Source organism: Sphaerodactylus townsendi, linkage group LG06 (genome assembly GCF_021028975.2).
Source record: "Sphaerodactylus townsendi isolate TG3544 linkage group LG06, MPM_Stown_v2.3, whole genome shotgun sequence".
NCBI classification, from domain to species: Eukaryota; Metazoa; Chordata; class Lepidosauria; order Squamata; family Sphaerodactylidae; genus Sphaerodactylus; species Sphaerodactylus townsendi.
Window position 1 is genome coordinate 101,437,230 of NC_059430.1, and position 21,247 is coordinate 101,458,476.

Here is a 21,247-nt window from a genome sequence, read left to right on the forward strand (position 1 = left end):
TCATTTTATCCTTACAACAACTCTGCTTGGTAGACTGAGGGGGCATGATTATCCCAAAGTCAGCCAGCAAGCTTCTGTGGCAGATCTTCATCTGACACACTAACCAGAGTTTTTGCTCCAAAGCTTATTTAGTGTGGAGAGTGGTTAGGGTGTCAGATGAGGATCTACAGACTCTGTAGTCTGCAGCTCCATTGTGATTCCGGGAGAACTCCAGGTTCCACCTGGAGGATGGCAACCCAACCCTCCACCGGCAGCTGGACATATTTCGAAACAGGACGGACGCTGACTAGAATGGACCACCACGGCCCGTAACCTTGAGCAAACTACAACACCCAGCAGGCAGCGCGGCAGGTGTAGGCTTGGAAAGGGGTATGGAAACGAGCGCTTCTGAAGCTGGCGGCTTGGGCCCGCCTCTTCGTCGGCTCTTGGTGGCTCATGTGATTGGCGGCCAGCGCCGCTCAAGGAGACTGGGCGGCTCCTGAGAAGCGAGTGTATGTGTGGTCAGGATAGGTAGAGCTGTGCAGCGCAAGGGACCGGTTAAAAAAGGTGAGCGTGCAGAGAATGGAGGTTGCATGGGGTAGGCGAGGGAGGATGGAGCTTTCGCTGGGTGGGTGGGTGGGTGCATGTAAATATGCATGTATTGCATGGGGTAGGGGCGTTGCCAGGGTGGGTCGCGGTCCCCTCCCTGCTGTGCCTGGGGGTGTTGGTCTTGGGTGATACCCGCCTCTCACCCCCTCCCCGCTGTAGGTTTAAAGGGGAGGGGAGTATAGGTTGCCCGTTGATCACAAAAATCCTACCCCAATCGGATCATTTGCTCTAATGCTTAAGCCTGAGCTGCAGGGATCAGCCTCTGATGGTTTTCATGGGATGGAGCGAAATGTGTACGTTCCAGGTAAAGGGGGATGTGGGGTGCTCAGAGGCAAAAGTTGACAGTGCTGGAGATTAAGTCGGCCTTGCAAATCACCATTTGGTTTGGAAGTCCTCTGTTCCCCACGATCCTTGCAATGATTCTGTAAGAAAGAAAGTACCATCTGCATGTACTCAGGAGCACTTTCTGATGTTTTTCACTTTTCATGTGTCAAGGCTGGTCCTGGACACCAACTAAACCATCTTAAGAAGGTGTCACTCAGTGATAAGGGGACAGGAGTCTAGGTTGTTGTATTTAATACCTGTCTGGAGAGGTGCTGGAAATCACACATGCTTGGGAGGCTCTCCCATAATCCCAGACAGGTGTAGGCTGGTTGTGATTAGCCACAGAGGCAGGGAAGCCTTCACAAGCACTGAGGCGCATGCATTGCCCATAAGTCCTGCAAGGCTGACCTCGCTGGACAGCTCCAAGTTCTGGGACAGGAAGAAGGGATGAGGTTTTTTGCCCCCATGAAGAGCCTGCCTCAAAGGGGTGTGTGTGTGTGTGTGTTTGCATGTGCTTGCTGAGACACTTGCTCAGCTCTGTGGTTACAGTTCCAAAGGGCCTTCCATGTTAATCTGATGCAAAAAATAAGATGGTGTCGGGTGGCAATTTAAAGACTTGATAAAGACTTGATTTTATTCCAACATAAGCTTTCATGGACTAGAATCACTTTGTTAGATTTTCCTTCATGCTACTTGATAAAGCTTAGACTCCACAGTCATTTCTGGGATAAGCAAATTTAGCCAAACTACAGAAGTGGCCAAGTACAGTTGTTGTAACTTATTTTTCTGTGTGAAGTTTGCATAATTGCCTTTCACCCTGTACTTTTTGCATTTTAGGGTCCTTATATTTATTTCTTCCCATATAAATGTCTGCCTGGTGTGGATTCATCTAGTTGCTTCTAAGTGGGTGTTAGTTCATTAAAACCTGTAACATAAAATCTTATTAGTTTTTAAGGTGCCATATGACTAGGTGATACTATACTATGCTTGCATATGTTGACTGTCTCCCGTTTCTAAGATGGAAAAGGAAGCAACTTCAACTTGACTGGAAGTTGCACCATGTAACATGGAAAACGTTCCCTACATCCAAACATGTGATTATTCAGAGGTAAGAGGAATGCCCTCTGCACATGCTTAGGTACTCCCTCATATGCCTCTATTCAGCCCTTGCTTCTCCAAAACCCAACACTGTATATTTGTCATGATTTTCTGGTTGTCCTGTCTATAGCCGTATGCACAGTTTTGTAAGCTGATGATGACAGCATCTCCCTTTTTGTTCTGTGGAATGAGAAGGTGGAGGGAGGAAAAACTGTAATGTTTAGACCACTGGACTGGAAAAGCTGCTTTATCCCCATTCACCTAGCTGGCAAGCCCTCCTTTGAGCCAGAAAAGGTTTATAACTGGGTGTCAGGCTTGAAGAAGACAATGGTATCTGTCTGATCGCATGAATGGCATAGAGTTTGTTGACTGTTGTGGCTTCTTGATGCCTGTGTCTTCGTTCTCCTGCCTGCTGAATGGGTGCAATGGTACAATTGTGATTGTCAGCTTTATTCTGGTAATTACAAACAACCAAGAAAGAACCCCCTTCCCTTCCATCAGCGAACAGTTATGTAAGAAAGGACAGGAGAGGTGATTTGGGGGTTAAATTTTGGATGCTGAGGTAGTTCTGTCACTTTGTGGATGGCAGGATCTCCTTTCTTCAAGCGCTTAATTTATGAAAGACTGGCGAGATGGTTGCATTCGGGAGACTAGAAAAGTGGTTCCAAACAAGGGCAAGCTGGTTAGAACAGGGGATGGAACTTGGAGGGATGGTGGATCAGCACTGGATAAAAACATTGCAGGAGGAAAAGCAATGACTGTTTCCCTGAACTGCTTCTGTTTGGGGTCGATGTTTATTCTCTACTGGCTGTGCTGAAGATTCTTTGTTCCAAGGCCTGGTTGGCTTTTCCCTGGAGGGTTACGCTGCAAAAACCACATGGCTGAAAGGAGCTGGATTCTGCTTCGGTCCTAATGCCCTCTGTGCAAACGGGTCACCTTGCAGTGTTCTGTGTTCTCTGGGGATGAATGTTGGAGGGTCAAGATGTTAATCTTCTGGCAGTTCCAGCCTTTCTCCTCTGTGTCTGTATTCTGCAAGCCCGTTAATTAGGCCTCCTGCTCTAAAGCCTACTTTCCAATTCCATTTTAAGAACTATTTGATTTCCTCAGGTAGCTGTGTCTGTAATTGTGTGTGGGGGGATCTCAAAGCAAAAAGGTGTAGCATGGTTTTAAGAGGACTCAGCTTTCTTCCACTCGAGTTGAGCGTTCTTCCACTAGGAGTGCTCACGGGTTGCTAATCTATTATCATTAACAACATATGCCATAAATGTGCACGTTTCAGCTTGGAGTGTTATCGTGGGGGGGAGTAACATCTGCAGCAGATGTCAAGCACAGTTGGAGCCTGCTCTCCCTTATACTGGTCGTCTATTGACAGGGCTGTTGAAAATACAGTCAGTAGTGAATGTTTAAACGTGTTGGTTGCTTCTCAATCGAGGCAGTCATTTCCCCAGTGTTCATTTCTACCTCAGTGGCTGAGCTCATGTCTTGAACCCAGTAGATTCAGAGTTTCCAGTTAAAAGGGATCTTGGGTAGCAGAGTTTAGTCTGAACTAGAAACATTGTCTGGCTTGTGGTGGCGAACCTTTGGCACTCCAGATGTTATGGGCTACAATTCCCAATTGGCCATGCTGGCAGGGGCTGATGGGAATTGTAGTCCATAACATCTGGAGTGTCAAAGGTTCGCCATCACTAAGGCAGCTTCCTGTGTTTATAGGTCACTGCAACTGAACAGTCAAATATAATTTGTAAATGCAAAACAAATGCTGTTTTCTGTTTTTGTGTTACATGCCATCAAGTCACTTCTGACTTAAGGCAACCTTATGCATTAATTACAGTGGAACCTTGGTTTTCATTGCCTTCGGTTTTCATCTGTTTCGGTTTTCATCCATTTTTTCAGTGAAAATTTTGTCTCCACCACAAGCCAGACAATGTTTTTGTTGATTTGCCTCAGTTTTCATCGATTTGCAGTAAGGTGCAGGGGTTTGTGGAGAAAAATTACCCAGACAAAGCTATTGCAGGCCGTGTCTGCAACTTGTTTAATGATAACGTCTTTCCCCATTTCAGACAAATCTTAAAGAGGCATCAGAAACGACCTCTTTGGACAGCTTTCTGGTGCGACATTGGTCCACTGGCTCTGAAGCTGGTCCTAGTGTTATTGTTTGTTACTGTTTTCAGCATTAAACACTATGTTTATTCACCAAAAAATGTGTTTTTGGTATGTTTTTTGGAGTGCCTAGAATGGATTAATTGGATTTACATTGATTCCTATGGAAAAGTTTGCCTCGGTTTTCATCGGTTTAGGTTTTCATCGATTCTTTTCGGACGGATTACCAATGAAAACCGAGGTTCCACTGTACTTCCAAAATATCCCATCATTAGCAGCCTTGCTTGGGTCTTGCAAACTGATAGCCGTGGTTTCATTTACTGAGTCAATCAGTCTCATCCTGGATCTTTCTCTTTTCTCACTGCCTTTAGTTTTTTTCTGGCATTATTGTGTTTTCAGGTGAACTTTGCCTAGTACAGATTGGAAAAGCTGGAATTTCCAGAGATGTATTGTCTCCCTGTGTGTCATCATCTATGGCAGAGGGAATCTGTCTTTGCCCCAGATGTTACCCCCCCCCCCCCCCCCGAGTCAATTATCTGTGCTTGGGAAAGGGGCTGTGCGCAAAAAGAAAATTCTGATGTTTCCTTCCTGCTTTTCATTGGCAGGGTTAAGAAGTCTTGCCTAGCAGTAGGTGTGGGAGAAATGGAGATGCAGTCTTACTACACCAAACTCTTGGGAGAACTTAATGAGCAACGGAAGAGGGACTTCTTCTGCGACTGCAGCATCATTGTGGAAGGGAGGATTTTCAAGGCACACAAGAACATTCTCTTTGCCAACAGCGGCTATTTCAGAGCCTTGCTAATACACTACATCCAAGACAGTGGGCGGCACAGCACTGCTTCTTTGGACATTGTGACTTCTGAGGCCTTCTCTATCATCCTTGACTTCCTTTATTCGGGGAAGCTGGATCTTTGTGGGGAAAATGTGATTGAGGTGATGTCCGCAGCCAGTTATCTGCAGATGACTGATGTGGTCAACTTCTGCAAAACATACATCAGGTCGTCGCTGGACATCTGTCGGAAAATAGAGAGGGAGGCGGCCTTTTACCAAGCTGACAGCGGGACTGCCAACTCTGCCAGGGAGGGCACATCCTACAGCACAAAGAGCCAGTGCTCGGCTTCCGTTTCGTCCCTGCAGGAGAAGGAAAGGATCCCAGATTGCCAACGTGATCCTCCCTGTGGGGAATGCAGCAGCTGCCATCCTATCGAGCTTGTAGTGAGAGACCCTATAAGCAGTGACTCACCAGATGACACTAACTCTTCACTGCCCAAAGTAGTGGAACCAAAAGTGGAATTCGATGCAGACGATGTGGAAGTCGAGGTGGGTGAACGGGTGCCACAGTACCCAACTCCGTTGACCATCGAGCAGATAGAGGAGGGGCTTCATAGTGGCCAGGCAATGGATCTGGCCTGCAATAATTATCACATGAAGCAGTTCTTGGAAGCCTTGCTACGCAACAGTGCAACCCAGAGAAAGGACGATGTGGTACATCACTTTGTCCGTGGTTTTGAGGGAAGGTCGGAAGATGCAGGTGTCCCCATGAGTTCCATGATGGACATTCACAATGACTGGTATGGAGAGGATACAGGTGAGAGAAGAATTATATAGACCAGTGATGGCAAACCTTTTTGAGACCGAGTGCCCAAATAGCAACCCAAAACCCACTTATTTATTGCAAAGTGCCAACATGGCAATTTAACCTGAATACTGAGGTTTTAGAAAAAATGGTTGGCTCTGAGGTGCGTGTTACTCGGGAGTAAGCTTGGTGAAGCAACCATGCAACACTTTGAACGGGTCATGCCCAGTGGCCCAGGCCAGCCTATATATGTGTGTGTGTGTGGATTTTCCACCCCTCACATGACGAACTATGTGCGCACGTGCCCACAGAGAGGGCTCTGAGTGCCACCTCTGGCACGCGTGCCATAGGTTCCCCCCCACTGATATATTGGACTTCTGAAGTGAAAACTTTTTAAAAAACAAAATAACCCAACCCTTAATGCAATACTCTGTTAGGTTGTTTTGATTGGCCTTCTTAAAAGTTACTGTTTGTCTCCTGTTTTTGGATTGTACTATGACCAGGGCACCTTCCAGGTGATTTCTGTGTCACAAAATAGCTTTCTCTATGAAATGCGCATATTTTCACACTTCAGTATACAGGAGGGTATCTCGTTACATGATTTTTAAACATTTTAGAACTGCTTTTTATCCAAAATGATACCGGAAACCATCTGATCAACCCTTTCACAACTAAAACAAACCCACATTAGGGCTAATTTCTAAAAACAGAATGAATAGAATCGTCTTTGTTTTGATCTAGAATGTTAGGGGTGGGAAACCTCCACCTGAGATCGAACTAAAAAGTAAGGTTTCCTTTGATAAAGCTGAAATTTTGGAGAGCCTCTTGAGGGTTTATTCTCCAGTATTCTCACAGCACAACAAAAGAATCTGAATTTCAGTGAACAGTACAGGGATTATTTGATTTTTGGAATAATGTATACACTTGATTTGGAAACTCATTTTTTATTTAAAATTGGCATTGGAAATCAAATGGCCTGAATTGCTGCTGATAATTGTGACAAACCAGAAATTAAGGGTTACCTAAAATACAATGGTATGCTTTAAAATGTTTTAATCTTGTAACTGATCTTAGATTTAGATGGGCATTTTAGAGATAATGAGGGAAACACTTTTCTTTAAACATACTAATACCAGCCAACCCAACAGAATCTCTGTTCTGTAATCTTTCAGAAAAAAATCTTGGGTTTACATAACAAAGACTAAAAACAAAGATTTATTTCCAGTTGTGAAATCCATAGGAATTTGCTCAGGGCGGACCGAGTTGCTTTTTCTTTCTAAATAGGCCTTTCTCTGTTCTCTTGAAGATTTAGTTTTTACCAGCTGGGTGGAAGTTGGAATCTCTTTGCAGCAACAGGAAGGCTATGCAATTGCAATCTCAGGCAAAGGGAAAATGTGCTGCAGAAATTGTGTCCGCACACCTGGAAATAGTTGTAAGAGTGGTCAGACTTCAATCAGCTTGTAGTAAAACTGTACACATTTCTTGTTCCAAAGTCTGACTCAGTTTTTAAAAAAACCTTAAACAATAGTTTTATTGCATTTTGCATGAAACAATGCAGACTGAAATCCAGGGAAATGAAACATTGCATTTGTGAGGATTGTCCAGACAGTAGATGAAATGGAACGTGGCTATGCTTGTAAAGGGAAGAGGATTGAGCCTGATATATGTTACAAAGCTCAGAGCAAATCTCCATGTTGGTATTGATCAGAGGTTCGATCTTTACCAGCATGTGGCCCAGAACAGTTATAGGACCTGCAGATGAACAGCTCCTTTGATTCAGGCACTCATATCATATTTGAGTCTGCTGGATTTTGAGTGGATGTAAGAACTGGCAGAATCAGGGCTTCCACTAGTTGTAGCTTACACTAGTTGTTCCACAGGGCTTTCACTAGTTGCAAGCTTAAAAGTGGGATGAAAATACCATACGTTTTGAAAGGCTGGCATGGTATAGTGGTTCGACTGATGGGAAGGAATGGGGAGAGCTGGGTTCCATTGCCCACTTTTCTCTGAAGCTTACTGGGCAAGTTTGGGGACCACGTGGCTCATTTCTGTGTAACCCAGCTTACAGGATGATTGATTCCACTATGTAATTTTTTGCATTATTTTACATCTTCTGTAAATTCTTATGCTCTGTTTCAGCTTTGTTTTCAGATTTCTGCTATCCAAATCCTATTTTGTTATTTATTGGATGTCCCAGCCGGTTGACTGAATTGGTTTACACTGTTTACACTGCCTTGAGTCTCAATGAGAAAGGTGGACTATACATTACATAAATAAGGATAAGATTTGGAGAGAAGAAAAAAACTATGTGAATCATGCTGCGCTCCTTGGAGGAAAGATGGGATAAAAATATGCGCATCCAATGTGTGTATGTGTGAGTGCACTCACTATTAGCCACCCCGTAGGGTAGGTCATCTTGACCTTACAGGAGCTTGGCTTCCCTTTTAGAACAAGCAAGACACAACTCTGGCTTTTGTTCATAAGATCTGTATTTTTGTCAAGTAGTTAACAGCAGTCTGTAAGTATGACCCCTGCATCACCAATCTCTCTCTTTCCCTGATTCCCTTTTTATCCCTCTCAGGAGATTCCCCCCCTCCGGGAACTCCCTGCTTCAGCCTCTTATTGGGTCCTAGTGCCTTGGAAACAGAACTAGGTAGGCACCAGAACCCAAACTGAGCATTCTAGAACAAAGATGGTCCTGGAAATGGTGAATGAATGCTCAAAACTGATGTCATCTTTATCCTGAAAAAGGTACAGCAGCTGGTGAACTGCCTGTTGTGCTCTGCCAGCCTGAGACTGACTCTTCTGCTTTCCTAGCCTTCTTGATTGCAGCCTGGTTGGGGCTGTGCCGGCCCCATCCCATTATCTAAGACTGCAGAGAGCCGGTGGCGTACCTAGGCAAACTGGAGTCCTGGGCAAAACCTGAGTTTGATCCCCCTTCCCCCGCATGGGCAGCCACCCTCTCCCACTGTGACCAAACAATGAATTTTTCCACCAGGTCATTTCAAAGTCACCATCACATTGTAGAACTTGCCCCAGCTCACAAATCTAAACACAGCAATGGGCCATGCCACACAGCAGAAATATTTTTGGAAAACATTTTAAAAATGCTTTCAAAATGTTTTATTACTGCTATGAAAACATTTTATGGTGTTGTATCCAGTCCCCCCAATTGGGGGAAACAGCATCACTTTCAGTGTTATTTAAACTGGAGACCCCAGATTCTCCCTTTAAGGTGGATTTAAAAGGAAAATCTGGGCTCCCTTTTTTAAACAAGTGATGCTGGAATCCACCCCCAAACAGCATTATTTTCAATGATGTTTAAACTAGGGAGCCCAGATTCTCCTTTTAAATCCACCTTAAAGGGAGAATCTGGGGTTCCCAGTTCAAACAACATTGAAAGTGATGCTGTTTTGGGGTGGATTACCCCCCACCCTGAAACATCATCACTTTCAATGTTTAAACTGGGGAACTCAGATTCTCCCTTTAAATCCATGCTGAAGGGGGTGGATTTAATAATAATAATAATAACCTTTATTAGGCATTGAAAGAATAAAAGAAAGAAAGAAAACAAGCATTGGCAGGAAGGGGGTGGATTTAAAAGGAGAATCTGGGGAAATTTAGGGGGTGCCTGCTGTTAGGGGTGCAATTATTAAGATAGCAGCACCAAATTTTCAGAGTATCTTCATGAGACTCTACTGATGATACCACCCAGGTTTGGTGAATTTTGGTTCAGGGGGTCCAAAGTTATGAACCCTCAAAGGTATAGCCCCATCTCCTATTAGCTCCCATTGGAAACAATGGGGAATGGGGGCACTCCAAAGTTATGGACTCCCAAAATCAAACCTCACCAAACCTGGGTGATATCATCAGGAGAGTCTCCCGAAAAATCCCTGAAATTTTGGTGCTGCTAGCTAGCCTAAAAGCTGCACCCTCTGCAGGCCAAAAATGGAAAAGCACTGAAAATACAAAAAACCCACAAACAAACCTGCAGTTTTTGCGCCCCCCACAAGGGGCGCCCTGGGCAACTGCCCACTTTGCCCAATGGGATGAACGCCTCTGCAGAGAGCTGCTGATTACAACTTGGCTAGGGCTGTGCTATCGTCACCCTTTTCCATGGAACTGCTGAGGCCTGCTCTTGCTGCTCATGCCTTCCTGCCATTTCCCTGCAGTTTCTTCCAGCTTCTGGCTTCCTGGAGGTTCCTGTTTTTTGCTGGTGAATCCAAGGGTGGGGCTGCCAGTTGTGTGGTACTCCAGGGTCTCTCTGTGTATGCCTGTGACAAGGAGGAGAGTGGAACAGGCTTCCTGGTGCTGGGAGGCAACCCAGTCCCTGGACAATAGGGTGGGAGTTCAAAACTTTGCCCTTCTTAAACGGATAAAAGTTGTGCAGAAGCAGGCAGGTTAAATGATTTGATTTAAAACAACTAGTGCTTATAAATGATGTGAAACTGGCCTATGCTGAGTAAGTTTGCTTTGAGCAAACAGGTACAGATACTGTACAAATAGGAAGCGCTGTTGCTTCTAACATTTTTGTGTGGTTGATATGCTGCAAATGACTAATAATTCAGGCAGGTGGGCTTTGTCAATAGTTATATGGGTGTGGTCTCTGATCATTTTTTGCTGACCTGTTAGGCCAGCATGAACTTCTCCTTTAGTTCCTAGAAGTAGCTTCTGGGCATCTTAGGGTCCAGACAAGCTTAGTTGGTGATATGGGATTCAGATGTCTTTCATGCAGTAAGTACAGTACTTGTGTTGCAACCTGTGTTTCCCCAGTCTTTAGGTATACTCTAGTTCCTCCCTTATAAAGTCCCATTTTTCTCCATGGGCTGCAATAAGTGATGGTAGCAACAGTTCACAATGCATTTGATTCCAGTGCCCTGTTTTGAAACAACAGACACAACTCTTCTTTCCTCTGCCCCTCATACGGTTTAATGTCTTATGAAAAGAGGAGTTGTTTTTCTTTAAAGAATGATTTTAACATTTTGACCTCAGAACCAGCAGTAGTGATTGAAACGGTATCGTTTTCTTTTCAAAGGGGATGTTCTAGTTGTGCCAATTAAGCTCCACAAATGCCCGTTCTGCCCATACACAGCCAAACAGAAAGGAATTCTGAAGCGACACATCCGCTCCCATACAGGCGAGAGGCCGTATCCTTGTGAGATTTGTGGCAAACGCTTCACACGGCAGGAACACCTTCGAAGCCACGCTTTGAGTGTAAGTCTGGAACCTGGCTGAGGTCTACTAGAGGCAGTGTGAAATGTGGCTGTGTAGTGTGTGTGCGTGCGTGTATGTGTGTGGGGGGTATGTGTGCCATTCAAAGAGAAGCAAGAGGCATCAGGGGAAGCTTTCTTCTTCCTGAGAAATTCCTGCTCTAGGGAAGTGGAGCTGCAAAATTCAACCAAATTATAACATAATAAAATAACCACAAGAAAGCATTGAGCACTAATAATCAATCAGCAAACTCAAACTAATAAAACAGTAAATCAGTAGAAATCTTGAATGGCCAAGACCAGTGAAAGTACATGAAAGAGGCAAAGGTTACCAATTACTATTATTGAAATAACGGCATTTTTACATGACCTGTAAAGGAAAACAGTGAGGGGGGCCAAATTCCAAAAGTTGTTACTGCCATTGCTGGATTGGTTTCTATCAGCCACAGTCTTTCTGCACATTACCCTCGAGTCAGTTTATTTCTTCTGTATATGTTAAAAATATTGGTACGCACATTTGTGGACTGATTTGCAAGACGGATTTAAAAGTGTATCTGTTGATTTGAGTGGATTCTCTGCAATAGTTATCTAAGACTTCCACCCTAAAAATTTGAACTTTGTGTGTCCTCTTGAAATCACCGAGACTTTGTTTTGGAATGTCCCTTCGAAACTAGTTTTGAATTTACTTCATTTATACCCCACCATTCTTCGCAATAGGGCTCCAAAGCAGCTTACATTGTTCTTTTCCATTTTATCCTGACAACCACCCTGTGAGGTAGGCCAGGCTGAGACTGTGTGACTGTCTGAAGGTCATCCAGCAGATTTCCATGGCATAGCGTGTACTTGAACTTGGGTCTCCCGAAGGCGGATACTCCAACCACTGCTCCATACTGACACTCTCACACACTAATATAGAAATATGTTGAGGATTGATCTATCGCCAGGACAACTCAAGGCCACCTCTCAAAATCTGAGACATGCCATTGGATAACTCCCCATCCTCATGGGTGGTGGGTAAGCAGTCAGACTCCTCTCTTATAAGGGGTGCCACCAAACCACTGAATACTGGCATAAGAGCAAGACACTGCTCCTCAGAAAATGGATACCTCTCAGAGAGTTTTGCCTGAGTCAAGCTTGGACAGGAAGGAGGTTGGCAGCTGAACTCCCCCCCCCCCACCTGCCCAGTCCTAAGATGTGCCTGGCTGGACAATGGGGCTAGCTAACCCCCACTGTGTCACCCTAAGGTGATTTAATCAGCACTCAAAGCAGACCACTACTTACGTTATCTGCACCTATCCCATAAATCAGTCAGTATTCAAGATAATAGTCCAAGCGTTTTCTTGGGTCCTGATGACTCATCAAGCCTCTCCGATTTTGATGTTGGAACCCTGGGAAAACAAACTGTTCTTTGACTCTGGCTTTCCTACCAGCTTACCTCATACTGCGTCAGGACCTATTTTGGGGTATAAATATTGGTCCTTTGGCCATTCATAGTGTGTGCGTGTGTTGGATCTGTGCACGCACCCCCACTTGCATGTGAGCTCTTTCCTTTGCTTCTGGAAATGCTGCTTGTTACCTCTTCAGCACTGCTTTCCCCCAGACGTCCCTTCAAGACTGGTAGCTATCACCCATCCCTGGAACCCTGTCCAACTTCCACCCTTTTCTCTTAGTCCAGTGGTTCTCAACCTGGGGGTCGGGACCTCTTTGGGGGTCGGGACCTCTTTGGGGGTCGGGACCTCTTTGGGGGTCGAACGACCCTTTCACAGGGGTCGCCTAAGACTCTCTGCATCAGTGTTCTCCATCTGTAAAATGGATAAATGTTAGGGTTGGAACTGTATTAAAGGGTCACGGCATTAGGAAGGTTGAGAACCACTGTCTTAGTCAGCTGTAGTATGCCTTGTGTATGTATGTTCACTGCTTAAAACATCTTTCTTGTTTTACTATTTTTATTCTTTAATAATACAACCACCTGCTTATTTGAGTGTTCACCCAGGACTAACCTGGTATACATAAATTATTGATCCCGGGTATGATCCCTTCTTGCTCTCTGTCTGCATCAAATCCCCCCAACTCAAGTGGAGATTATCTCCTTAGGTGCAGAAACCATCCCTGAACCAGACTGCACTGTGGCATCCTGGGGCCAGGTCAAGCAGTCTGCCATCCTGCTTCCTTTTTCTCTTCCAGGTACATCGATCGAACAAGCCAATAATTTGCAAGGGCTGCAGAAGAACGTTTACAAGCAGCCTGTCCCAAGGCTTGCGGCGTTTTGGCCTGTGTGACAGTTGCACTTGTGTCACGACCACCCACGAGGATTCAATGCCCATCAACCTCAGTCTGATGGAGCCTTCTTCAGAAGGTCCGGAAAAAAGCGAGCCGGACAACGACTGGCCCATCTACGTAGAATCGGGGGATGAAAATGATCCACCTGATGACGACGACGCTGATCCAGACCCTGATGAAAAGCAGAGCCTGCATCGAGAGGTGCTTATGTAGCACCAAAAGGGGAGATCTTAATTGGGGGGTTTTTCCCTGTTATTTTTTTTTTACTTACAGCTGGGACCTGCATATTTATCCAGATTTGTGAAGGGGTTTTTTTTTGTAATATTAATAAATTCCATTTTGCTAGGACAGGTAGGAACAATGAATTTGGAATTCTGAATGGTTTTTTGAGTTGTTAGTGCTGTGCGCTACACGTTTTGGAAGGGATTTTGTGAGCAAGCAGAAGCCATGTTCCTTACAATTTTGAAGTACGGGGCAAGTCGACTTATCTTTGTAAACGATAATCTTCTTTGTGTGTTTGTTTCTCTCTTTCACAATTGTCCTTCTCCCTATCCTCAAAAGGGATGCTGTCCTCTTTATAAGAAAAAATTGAGACATCAGGTTTCATTTCTGGGATATTTTTCTAGCACTGTTACTCTCTTCTTCCTGCTATGTTACTACTAGTTCTTAATGTTAACTTTGGAGATATAGTATAGAATTGAACCAAAGCCAATGGGGATAAAATTTGGTTACATACACAAGCATATCCAGTAAGCACAGACTTCCAAGGCAATTACACACTCAGCTTAGTTTTCATGGGTTTTTTTCTCCACACCTTCATTTCAAGTAGGTTGGTCAGTCTTGAATTTTGGTAAAGATTCTGTCCTTGTTAGGTAGGTAAGCAGCTGCTTCACAAATAATGTAAACTGGCTAGCGAGCCAAAGATCCCTAGGTCCTGAAAAGGTTCATGGAGCTGGCATCACAAGAGACCTTTCCCAGCTGGGCCATGTGAGCACTATTAGACCCTTCATTTAAGGGAAAGAGCTTTCACTGACACTCTGCATGCAGAAGGCTCTGAGTTAGTATCCTGCCATCATCACTTAAAGAATCTCAGGTAGCTGGTGTTGGGGAAAGAGCTGGTGTGCTGGAGAGATGCTGCTAAGCAGAATAGACAATCCTCTAAAGGGACCAATGATCTCAATGTGCATAAGGCAGCTCTATATCTTCCATTCCCACCTTTTAGAATGAGCACCCAAAACTTCTTGTAGTAGATAACAAGACAGCTTTGTTACCATCCTGTTCTGACACACAACCTATTAAGCCTCTCTTTCAGCATTACCAACAATGCTGTGTAGCTTCCTTGCACATGTTTCCCCATACTTAATTGCTTTCTTGTGAATCTGAAGCACTGGGAGGGCTGATGTGACAACAGCAGGAAATCCTTCATAATACAGGGAAATAAGAGAGGAATAAATGCAAAAAGAGGATAGGATAGAAAGAAAGAGGCAATTCTGAACCCCTCAGTTCCTCCCCACCTGTCCATTTTTGTTAAAGTTAGCTTTCAAACTCTGGCTGCTTCTAGCAATACTAAGATTCTGGACACTGTTGCTGGCTGGTTATGCTTAATGGGCACAAACAGGCCTATCCCCTTTACCAGCCATGGTCACACTAGCCAGAGGCCTTCCAGTCCCTTTCCAACATGGCTCCTTTGCTGTGGTTTACAAGTCAGATCTCAAGGGACTGTTTGACTTGTGGATATGCTTTTTTCAGCAGAGAGCACCTTTCCTTGATGCTGTAAGCTCCCTGGAGTCTCCAGCATCAGGGGTAGACTTCTTCTGCTGGAGAAAGGTGCCTCTACTGCCTGATCAGATCCTTGGGACCCAAGCCTTTGCCGCTGTGCTCTGACTCACTATTGTCTTGTATGTGTTTCTGCTGCTTGTACTGATGGTAGAATTTGTTGGTTCTCAAGATGGGTTTCTGTATTTGTACTGTTTTCTGAATGTTTCTAGTTACAGTTCAAGTGTGGACTTTCCCTTCTTCTCACTGAATTAGGGGCAACAAAAATTGGCTTCTCGAAGAAAGCAGAGTTCACTTGGTTGACTTCTCTAGCTCTGTCAACAACCAACAAGGTGAAGGTAATGAAAGTTACTGAAACAGTAGATTCTGCAAAAAGTGTCAGATCTTCACAGCCATGTGTAGCCACCTTGGTCCAGGAAGTAATTCTATGCAAGCCTGACCAGATGAAGAAGTAACTCTGAAATCGCCTTAAGAAAGGGATTTTGTTCCTCTTATACAGTGGACAGACCTACAAAGAAAATGTACACGCATACAAGCTGTCTGTCCTGCTGGCTGCATTCTGCATCACTTGTGAAGTGTGATGGGTCTTGTCACGTACTACTTTATCTGTCTCCCAGGTGAAATATTAATTCTGTTGTGATTTCACAGACTGCAAGCAGAAAGGGAGCATGATAACACAAATGTAGCATTGTGACATTAGCACAAGATTATGTAGGATGAAAACCAGGGCAGGGGAAGAAGCAATAATTTTGTTTGGACATCATGATGTAGCAAAAGAAAGAAATGTACAATCTGCTTGCACCCATTTCCCTTGAAAGAATCAAGGCCCTCGAGTATCAGTCAAGAGAAGTCACTATATTTTTGTTGGGTTTGTTTACTAATGGGTGAGTCTCCAGTAATCGCATCATTCATAAACTGGTGCTAAATAAAGTGGTCCCACCTTAAAAGCAGTAAGCAAGCACTTTCCAAAGGACTCTATCAGCAACAAATAGGTTGGCTTTACAAACCAGTTTAGACTTGCTTTGGGCTCTGGCTTGAAAATAGATTCTTTCCATGTGTGGCTACCAGGAGCGTGTTGCCCACAGAAAGCCAGCTGGGAGCACAAGAAGTGATGCTAACCAATTAGCAGGAGCTCTGGGATGCTCGTCCTGTTTGCTGTTCTGATGGCTCGTCACTTGGATGACAGCTCTTCAGAGACCGCTCAATTACATCCACTGGGGACGGAGCATGGACTTGTGTGCCAAAACAACTCCTTACTTTTATTTTACACAATGTGTAATGGTCTGCTGAGGCATGTTGACAAGAAAATTCAAGACTTTTCTGGACGTAAGATCTGTGAGAGATATGTTTTACTTCGGACTGCTTCCCGTGATCTTTAGATGTTTTCTTATGTACTTTGTGAATAGGGAATGAATCTCAACGTTTCTATGTAGGGTGGGCGGGAGAGAAATTGTAGTCTCGTTCCAGTTCAGCCAGAATTCGGATTTTTGGCTCTTCTGTCTCACTTGATGCTTTTCGAGTGGACCCTGTCTGTCATGTTGTGCTTCATTGGAAATGATGCACTTCATTGGCTTGGCTGAGGTTCTTATAAATCCATTGCATTTCTTCCTCGGTTTGAGGATGTTTCCCTCCATTATAAAAACTGAAAGTATGGTGCAATCCTAAAGATGTTTCATGTTCTGCTCAAATAGAAATGGGTTTGCTTCTAATGTGCTCCCCCTCCTTCCCCCTCCCATTTTTTTGGAAAGGCCACGATCTCTCTAGAATGCTCTTGTCATTGCTCACTTTTGTTAGGGAGAAGCTAAGCTCCCCCCCTCCCCCAAACAGAAATTCTGTTTCTCTATGTGTAGTAGATGAATTAATAGCCTGTTGTACTGCTTGGTGGAACATTTGCTTTCTTGCAGCCCAATTCCTCGGTCCTTAAAAACACTTTTTTAAAAAATTGGATCCTGTTGATCATAATACAACTCACTTATACATCGGTTTCAGGGTTGCAGTTTTAGCCTTTGAGAAATTCATATTTATTTGGTTCACAATGAATGACAATTTTGAAGCTGAAATCACTAAAGCTAATTTAACAAATGAAAAGTTATAATTTGTATTAATCTAATAGCATACACCTGCTATTAAAAATTTAGGAACACGGTCCTTTAAATCCCTGGTTTAATCCACTACTGCAAAAAAAGGGGGGAGGGATCCCCAATGCAAACCAAACTACTGTGAATGAACCATTGGAAAGACTGATTCAATTTCAGTTCTGCTCCTAAGTAGTTTCCATGTAAGTGAACGCCTGTTGTTTCATCCTTCACATTATGTATGCTATTGTGGGGACTGTCCTGTGAAATCAGTGGGGTAACAGCTGAATAAACTTCTAAATTACCACTGCAAAATTGCAATGGTCATTGCATTTTGCCTTTCCAGCATGTTGGTAAAGATGATACCAACTGAACCAGAAATATTTATGTAGCACCATATGCATACCTGGCAATTTATCAAACATGATACGCACAAAGACAGATCCCTGCCCCAAAGGAGTTTACAGTCTTAGAGCAGACAATGGGGAATCAAAGCAAGAGGATGAGGGTGGTAAAATGAAGGGGATTAGACAGATTTGAGGAGGACTGCTCTCTTAATGGCTACTAGCATGAAAGGAACCTCCGCACTCAGCTGCAGTAAGCCTTTGAATCCCAGTGCCAGCAGTCAGTATCAAAGGAAGGCTTTGGCCACTATGTCCTGTGTTTGGCCATCCAGAGTAACTGGTTGGCCACTGTGTGAGATAGGATGCTGAACTAGATGGACCACTACTGTCCGACTTGGGACATATTGACCTGAAGTTGATAGGGAGCAATTCAGAAGTTCATCAACTTTTCTAGTATAATCCTGCTTCTGATCTAAAAGCAGCCTAATAAAAATGCCCAGATGCTCCTTGCACATATAGACGCGAGCACACTGAACATGCAGCTGCCTCATTAACTGATGTGTCAGGAGAAGCTCTGTGCTCATGCGAAATGATCACTGAGGCAGTCTGCATCCCCTGGGAGTCCTTTACCCTTGAACAGCTGTGGAGCTTTCATTTACACCATATATAACTGTTAAAAGAAGGTGTACGCATCCAACAAAAGGCTGTTGGAGATATGGGAGAGAATTGCCTTTCATTCTTTTGCCTTCTGAACATTGTAATACAAAGCGCTGCTGTCCTGCACATCTCTAAGCAAGGACTGTTTCACCTTGAAATAAAGATACATATACTTTTAACAGGTTACAAGGGGAGGAGGGACTGCAAGATATCTGGGGTCTTGAGGATTCCACGTTTTGTGTAGCTCACAAAAGGAAAAGTAGAATTAACGTTCCATCACCAGCTGCCTAATTTCCACTGTCTCCCTTCTCCTAAGTTTTGGATCATTGTATGTTTGCATCCGGGCAGAAGAGTCAGAAATAAACCAAAGCTGAGAATCTGCAAAAAGTGTCACCCCAGCAGCCATTATGGCCTCTTAAATTTTTATTCTAGGGGTGGGGGAACAAATATAAAGTGCTTTTTGTAATTTTTGTTCCTACAGTGGTGCGTTTTTCAAGTCTTGGATGTTGAAACTGTCTATGTACTATACTTGTTTATATAGCTGTAGTCCTGTACTTTTATAGCTGAAAATGTGAAAAAAAATAAATATTAAGAGAACACAATAGTCACGGCAATGCTGTGCATGTATTTGTTTGAAGGAGACAGCTTCCTGCACATATCCATGTTGACGTTCTTTATTTAAAAAGGGCTGAAGTAGTAATATGACAATTTCCCCACTTCCACATTGTGCAGCTGTATTATCTGGCAATTTGCCTAGATCCACTAATGGAGAATTGCCATTGGAAGCCACCTTGACGTTTGTAGGTTGTAAGATTGTGCATGTGAATGCATATTTACTTTTGTTAGATTTCTATCCTGCCCTTCCCGGCCAAGACAGGGCTCAGGGCGGCGTACATAATTAAACATTCAATTCCATAAAATCACATATAAAATAAATTCATCAACCTAACTAAATTTCAGATGGCAAAGCAACGACTTAGACCTAGCATAACCAACCAATTTGTTTTAACCCAGACCTCACCGTCTGAGCATGAGGCAGAATTTGTCAACAGAGGGGGGCAACCCCAGATGACATAGAGCCGTGGTGGCGAACCTTTGGCACTCCAGATGTTATGGACTACAATTCCCATCAGTCCCGCCAGCATGGCCAATTGGCCATGCTGGCAGGGGCTGATGGGAATTGTAGTCCATAACATCTGGAGTGCCAAAGGTTCACCACCACTGACATAGAGTGTTGATGGTTAGCTGTTGGGAGGCCAGCAGATGGAATCAGAATAAACGTGCGGCCTCAACCAAAGGCCTGGTGGAAGATCTCTGTCTGCAGGCCCTGCTGAACTGTTTAAGGTCCCATGGGGCCTCGGTGTACGCTGACAGAGTTCCACCATTCTGGAGACAGGGCAGAGAAGGACCTGGCTCTCACCAAAGACAAACGCATATCCTTGGGACCGGGAATGCCAGTAAATTTTTGTTGGAGGATGAAGGTGTCCTCTGCAGGCAATATGGGGTGATGCGGTTTTGCAGACATGAAGGTCCCAGATCACTCAGGGCCTCAAAGGTTAAAACCCAAACTTTGAACCTGATTCAGAATTCCATCGGCAACCAGTACAGCTACTTTAGCACAGGTGTTATGTGCTCTCCCACCAATACTCCAGTGAGGAGTTTTACTGCTGCATTCTGGACCAGTGTGAGTTCCCAAGTCAGTTTCAGGCCTCTATAGAGCAAGTTATAGTAGTCTAATCTGGAGGTGACTCATCGCATGGATCACTGTCATTAAGTCAGGGTGGGAAAAGTAAGGGGCCAGCTGCCTGGCCTGTTGAAAATGGTAAAAGGCGATCCTCACTGCCCTCGTGACTTGGGCCTCTATAGATAAGAAGAACTCCAAAGACACACTGAGGCTTTCAACAGATGTGGCTGAATGTAGTGCCAAATCTCCAAATCTCAGCAGTTGAAAACAACACCACTGGACTGCCCTGCCCCCTGACCCAGCCACAGAACCACCATTCTCCTGGAGGTGACTTAGGGCATCTTAGCTGGGTGATTTCCTTCCCTTGTCCAGAGAGGCAGGATGTTGATTTTTTCCCACTTCCTGTTACGTCCTTGGCCTCCATCTTTGTTCCCCAGAAGTTTTCCTGCCTACGCAGAGAGAGCAGGTTTTTTACTGGTTTGCAGCCAGTTTAGGTTTTTTTCCTTAAAATTTAGTGTTTTTCAGTTAGTTTAGGGACTCAGCTAAAAAGGGCTTGGTGCAGCTTGTTTGCCCTAGGCCAGGGGTCGGGAACCTTTTTCACCCAAGGAGCCATTTGGACCCATTTTCCACGGAGGGGAGGGCACTTGGAGCCACAGATACTTTTTGACATTTGAAATGAGGATAGCCCTGTATATGTTTTTTTTTGCCTTTACATTTGTATTGAGTAGACAGTTGTAGTGTGTTGCTTGTGGAGTCCATGAGGTGCCATAGAGAAAATTGTATTTTATTTGCGTAGAGAACACATTTTGAACATTTTCTGTGGGGGGTGTGCGGGGAAAGGGTGGAGCCTTGTGGGCGCGTGCACTGGAGGGAGAGAAGATGCGGAGGGAATCCTTTTTTGTAGTGGATGGCTCAGTGGCGGCAGCTGCATGCCTGTTGTGGGAGCCATTGGGGCCACAGCTTGCCTGGGGAGCTGGGGTGAGGCTTGGGACACCAGGACCTCTGAGTGCTCCCTCCCTGCTTTTGTCCTCTTTCTGACTTTCCCTGGCACCACCTTCTCCTCCGTTTTCCCCACCTCGTCCTTTTTCCTTCTCCCGGTCTCTCATGTCCTTCTCCCTCTTTGTCTCGCTACTCAGTACACTGCCCTCTTCCGTGTGCAGCCCTCCACCTTTTATTCTCTCCAGAGCTTGCCAAGTCCTCTCCACCTCGGCCCCGTCTGGGCGTTGGGTTCCTCCTCCTGCTTCCCTCCTCCTTGCCTGTCCAGGCGTCAGTTCCAGTGCCTGCTGGTGCCCTCTGCGGCTGTGGCCGTCGTCCCGCTGCGCGGGCGCGACTTTCCTTGCCGCCCACCGCCCTGGCCGATTCGACCAAGTCTGCTGCCTCCACGCCACGCCGCTGTCACCTCGGTCCCATCTGGGCGTTGGGTTCCTCCTCATGCTTCCCTCCTCCTCGCCCGTCCGGGCAGCAGTTCCAGCGCCTGCTGGTGCCCTCTACGGCTGTGGCCGTCGTCCCGCTGAGCGGGCGTGGCTCCCCTTGCC

At 44.9% G+C, this 21,247-nt stretch overlaps 1 protein-coding gene across 2 annotated transcripts; it reads left to right on the forward strand.

The window, feature by feature from the left end:
* The first annotated feature begins 430 nt into the window (after window positions 1-430).
* On the forward strand, window positions 431-18,632 carry ZBTB8B (zinc finger and BTB domain containing 8B). Of its 2 annotated transcripts, XM_048501373.1 has the most exons (5): window positions 463-546; window positions 1,931-2,020; window positions 4,716-5,698; window positions 10,722-10,900; window positions 13,081-18,632. In XM_048501373.1, the coding sequence occupies exons 3-5, from the start codon at window positions 4,753-4,755 to the stop codon at window positions 13,387-13,389; spliced, it is 1,434 nt and encodes a 477-aa protein (XP_048357330.1). In that variant the 5' UTR covers window positions 463-546; window positions 1,931-2,020; window positions 4,716-4,752; the 3' UTR covers window positions 13,390-18,632. The 2 variants fall into 2 exon arrangements, with proteins under 2 accessions (XP_048357331.1, XP_048357330.1); XM_048501374.1 differs by lacking the exon at window positions 1,931-2,020 and having other exon boundaries at window positions 431-546.
* Window positions 18,633-21,247: the final 2,615 nt, after the last annotated feature.